The sequence below is a fragment of the Sinocyclocheilus anshuiensis genome, unplaced genomic scaffold (assembly GCF_001515605.1).
Source record: "Sinocyclocheilus anshuiensis isolate Anshui unplaced genomic scaffold, SAMN03320099.WGS_v1.1 scaffold942, whole genome shotgun sequence".
NCBI classification, from domain to species: Eukaryota; Metazoa; Chordata; class Actinopteri; order Cypriniformes; family Cyprinidae; genus Sinocyclocheilus; species Sinocyclocheilus anshuiensis.
Genome location: NW_015536531.1, coordinates 419,585 through 425,028, shown reverse-complemented (window position 1 = coordinate 425,028; position 5,444 = coordinate 419,585). Strand labels below are relative to the sequence as shown.

Sequence of the window (5,444 nt, the reverse complement as noted above, 5' to 3'; positions counted from 1 at the left end):
TGTGTCTGCTGAACCGTCTCCCAGCACCTCTGATGAAGCTTTACTGGTGAGTTTGATGACAAAATCCACACCATACTGCATCAAATGCTCCCTTCTTCCTCAGTTACAACATACAGTACAATACTCAAATATAAATGTTCAGATATAAAATAGTAATCATATGAATCTTACAAATACAACAGTTACATTGCGCTCTGATCATAGATTTGGCCCCTATTTGTTCACCCTATGCTAGTGCTGCATGCTTGTACTGTTTATTAACACTACTCATTCTCTGTCTGTCTCTCTCTGCCTCTCCCTACACATCCTTTCATTCCTGCCCAGTCTCCTGTCAGTCCTAGCATGGAGGTAGGCACAAACTAATTTAGCTTTAACTAACCACCTTGTGATATTTTGTCTGTCATACACCCCCTGTTGTATGCGATATGAAAACATGAAATCTGTTTGATCTTTTGTTTAGAAGCTTATTTTCATAAAGTCAGATATAGAGTTATTTTCTTCAATTTGAACCTGACACTAGAAATGTTGTGATGCACATGTAGAGTTTGTTTTAAGAAAACTGTTAATCGGCTGTTGACGGCGGAATCAAACATCTGTTAACTGCTCTCTAATCTGTTCTCTAACCTAGACAGGTTACAGCAAATGAACTGCATCTGTACTTTAGATGAACTGAGCTGTACTATGCCTTACTTTCAACGTGAATCTACTTAAGTCCTTTGGTGAAGTGTACAACATGGCAACAGGAAGCTATTGATAATTTTCCTTCTTTAGAGCACATTGAATAGTTGATTATGCACACCTGCGTGATGTCAGATCTATTCACTACAGGTGGTAAGACATCTGCAACTTTGCCAATCAGCAGCACATTAAAGATCAGCTTGATGAGAAAGTTGTTGTTCTGAGTTGATGCAAATTCATCAAAGCTCAGCATATACAACAATCTCCCTCAGCATGAACCTCATAGAGCCCTTGTGTTTTTTTGTTCACCTAATCGAGAGCAGTGTGGAGCTGACTTGGCTCGGGTTAGTATCTGTGAGCTTGTGTGACAAATGAATACTTTTGCTTTGCTTTTGATAATAGTCATTTAACATTTGCAAAATGTAATGACTGCCGAAAAAGCAGTCACAGGTTTCATCCAAAAATGAAATTATAGCTAATTAAATCAAATTTGACCAGCCTAGTTGTGACACACTTTGCTCCAGTGAATAGTTCTCAGGGTGGGTTTATTTTTTGGAAGATAATTTCTGTATAAATACATACCTTAAAGTCTTGGCTAAAATCTATTGAACAATAAAACTTCTATTGCTCAGGAAAAAAATATATAGTTGGTTTTGTGACAACATGCCCCAGTTGTCACACTATATGGGGGTAAGTTGTCACAATGAAACCTGCCATTAAACAACGTGTTATATATTAAGCTTTTTAGCAAAAATACACACAGCAAAACAATTATGAAATCTATAACAATTCTTAAAACCGCAAATATGTAAAAGGAAGTGCACAAAAATATAGAACAATTGGTTTGACAAACAACATCGTAATTAACACAGTGTGACAACTTGCCCCAATATAATTCAACAGTTTACCCTGGCCTGACATTTATTAAAAATACCAATGTACTGAGACCACTGTTACACCTGTGACATAGCCCTTGTGTTGTGTGGATGTCCTATGCATCACGATACACTACATTATTTGTTCACAGCAAAAAACTCCATCAGACATTTTTCCTGGAAGAGGCCGCTCCAACTCTCAGTCCTATATAGGTCGGCCAATAGAGTTAGACAAGATCCTGCTGTCTAAAGTGAAGGTGCCACACACATTTGTCATTCATTCCTACACACGCCCCACCGTTTGTCAGCACTGCAAGAAGCTCCTCAAGGGTCTGTTCCGTCAGGGACTACAGTGCAAAGGTACGAGCTTACCCTCAATATTTCAAGCTACGGTTGTAGAATGATCCTCTTGAAAATATTACCCTTTATTGTCATACAGTAATTGTTTTAGTATCTTGTTGCTTCGTATAATAATGTGCCTCGTCTAAATCCCCTCTGATCCTGATGTTTCCGTGTAATGCTGATTCTCTGTAATAAAACTGTATTAACTCATCTGAGCAGCCATTGGAAAATGATTACTAATTGCTGTGAATCATTACTTTGTCCAGAAACCATTGCAGTTTATTCACAATATCCATTAAAACTAATTACACAAATTATGATAAGTATATAAGTATGTATATATTATATATGTATATAAGTATATAATATTCACTATAATTTCTCCAGCAGATATGACGCTTTGCTATTATATGAATGATGCACTGTGTTAGACAGATAATGAGGCTCTTTGCAAATATTGGCTGCATTTGAAATAGCATCCGGCTTAATATTTCTGTCACAAAGATACTTCACCATGTTCAGTGCATGTTTAAATTGGTTTAATGCATGGTGGAAATAAATTCCTTTTTTGTAAGGTTATAAAAAGTTATCATGGATTTTTTTCATTTGCTATTGGAGCAATTGGTTAAGCAAAAATTATATTTGTTGTAGTTTCCATTTATCTCTATAGAAGTTATGACTTTCTGCTTCTGAGAACCCTGGAAATTTGAAAAGGGTGCTAGTTTAATGCATTGCATTGTGGGAGACAGCACTTGTGGTTATGGTTGTGTATTGGCTGGTAGTAGCTGAAATGTAGAATTCCATGCATAAATTAAATCTGCTGCACAGTAGTACATAGTATATGCTATAAAATAGTATGCATGCATAGTATACTATTTTTTCAAAACATAGTCTATTCTTAGTCCATTAGGTGCTAATATGTAATGTATTGTTGCTTGCTTTACAGATCCTACGTTCTGATAACACCGCAACTATCAGTAACAGATCACAGAATTTGTTGATCCTTTTGTGTTATCTAGAACAGAGCACAAATATAAAGTGACACAACAGCTGCTTTTTATATACAATGTGTTTGTGTAAGAGGAGTATATGCCACGTGCCAAGCAGTAAAGAGTGCATTTGGCTGGGCTGTTACAAACAGCTTTAATGTTCATGTGTTCAATGTGCGAGGTCTCAGCCTGTCAGCCACCAGCACAACAGGAACTCATATGTTTATGTGCCAGATTGGTAGTAAACTCTCTCCCTCACTCCCCCCTTTAACTCATTCTCCCTCTCTCTGTCATTCTTCTCTACTCTCTTTTCCCTCACACTGTCTCAGATTGCAAATTCAACTGCCATAAACGATGTGCACCCAAAGTGCCAAACAACTGCCTTGGAGAGGTGTCAAGAAACGGAGGCAAGTCTAACTTTAGTGACTCCATGCGATTCAATGATCAACACTGCAATTTGATGACAAAAACGACCATATTTATCCAACTGAACCTTAAACGCATTGTGAACATCATACTTCATTCGTAGCATAATGTGCTCAGATGACAAAACTGGGGTAATGTTGTACGACTAAATTGGTTTGTTTATATCACTTAAAATAGTTAAGCAAAAATTGATATTCTCAATCATTTATATTATTTGTTATAATACCAGAGCAATACAAATGGAATTTATTTCTGTACATTAACAGTAAGCATAAAATCTGATGCAACAGCTAAAGAGCATAATGTTATACCTGCAATGGGGACCCTAATATAATATTCCCTATTTATATTATATATTCTAATATAATATTACTGACAGTACTTTTCTGAATGGAAATTTGAAACTGCTCATTTTCAAGTTCTGCTTTCTATGGTTGGTGGTGTTAAACTGACAGCTTTTTACACACATTATGCATCACGTGACTTACTTTGTCTTGGTTTGCTTTCCTGTTCGTTCCAATCCTTTTCTTATCATGGCTCATAGATCTGTTGAGTCCTGGTGCTGAATCAGATGTGGTCATGGAAGAGGGTTGTGATGACCATGACGGGGACAGACATAGTCCACTTATCGATGACATGGAAGAGTCTCTGGTTGTAGACTCCGCTGCTCTTTTGGAAGCTGGGCATGGTGAGCTGGGAGATTTCCAAGACCAAGACCCAGATGAATCCAACAGAATCATCAGGTAGCTCCTCATCACTTCTAGAAGCATTATAAACGAAACCAACATCACAAATAGTTGATGTTTGTCCAAAAATACATAATCACCCACTTGTCTCAGTGACAGTCAGTGATTGCATAGAAAAACTATTGAATGCAAAATAAAGAAATAAATGACTGCAAATACTACTGTTCTACTACTTCTGTTTAAAGGTTTGGGATCAGTAAGATTCTTAAATCTTAAATTATTTTAAAAGAAGTCTCTTATGCTCACCAAGACTGCTTTTATTTGATCAAGAATACAGTGAAAACTGTAACACTGAAAAATATTATTACAATTTAAAATGTATGAAAACAGATGCGCTGGTTAATATTTCTATGGAAACCTTTTTTTTCTACCCAGGATTATTTGATGAATAGAAATGAATGATAAAACAACATTTTTCAAACAGAAATCTATTCTAAATGTCTTTACTGTCACTTTTGATCAATTTAATGCTTCCTTATACATAATCACCCACTTGTCTCAGTGACAGTCAGTGATTGCATAGAAAAACTATTGAATGCAAAATAAAGAAATAAATGACTGCAAATACTACTGTTCTACTACTTCTGTTTAAAGGTTTGGGATCAGTAAGATTCTTAAATCTTAAATTATTTTAAAAGAAGTCTCTTATGCTCACCAAGACTGCTTTTATTTGATCAAGAATACAGTGAAAACTGTAACACTGAAAAATATTATTACAATTTAAAATGTATGAAAACAGATGCGCTGGTTAATATTTCTATGGAAACCTTTTTTTTCTACCCAGGATTATTTGATGAATAGAAATGAATGATAAAACAGCATTTTTCAAACAGAAATCTATTCTAAATGTCTTTACTGTCACTTTTGATAAATTTAATGCTTCCTTGCTCAATAAAAGTGTTAATTTCTTAAATAAAAACATTTTCCTGACCCCAAACTTTTGAATAGTAGTGTAACTATTACAGCATAACAGACATTATATAAAATTAAAATACTTAACATTAAATACATAAATACATTCTCAAACAGGAAAAATATAACAACAGTAATTAAAAACTGAATTTACTATCAGCCTTGCTGTGTACTTTTTTGGTCATTCAGTGTTTCTGTAAAAAAAAATTTAAAAAAAAAAAAATTGGGGGGGGAATTCAAAAATACTGATAAGATTATAATAATACGCATTAATAAGAACAATATAAAACGCACTAATCAAAACAGGGACGATAATAGGTGAGCGCCAGCCAATGAGATTGCCGTTTGCACATTAGTTCCGCCCACTCCCGGAGAAGGCGGCAGTTCTTAAACGCTGAAGAATTCCAAAAGAACTCCGTTATTTTGACAGCAAAATACAACAAAGAATATCGTTTACATGTAGCGCGCATAGGTAG

The 5,444-nt window shown here is 35.3% G+C and overlaps 1 protein-coding gene across 1 annotated transcript in view; it reads left to right on the top strand.

Annotated features, from left to right (window-relative positions):
• LOC107694950 (serine/threonine-protein kinase D1-like) overlaps window positions 1-5,444 on the top strand; it is a 35,894-nt gene that overhangs the window by 23,395 nt on the left and 7,055 nt on the right. Inside the window, exons 5-9 of the mRNA XM_016494678.1 lie at window positions 1-46; window positions 325-348; window positions 1,706-1,913; window positions 3,214-3,291; window positions 3,855-4,053. Of these exons, the coding sequence (XP_016350164.1) occupies window positions 1-46; window positions 325-348; window positions 1,706-1,913; window positions 3,214-3,291; window positions 3,855-4,053 (555 nt within the window). The remainder of the gene's footprint in view (window positions 47-324; window positions 349-1,705; window positions 1,914-3,213; window positions 3,292-3,854; window positions 4,054-5,444) is intronic.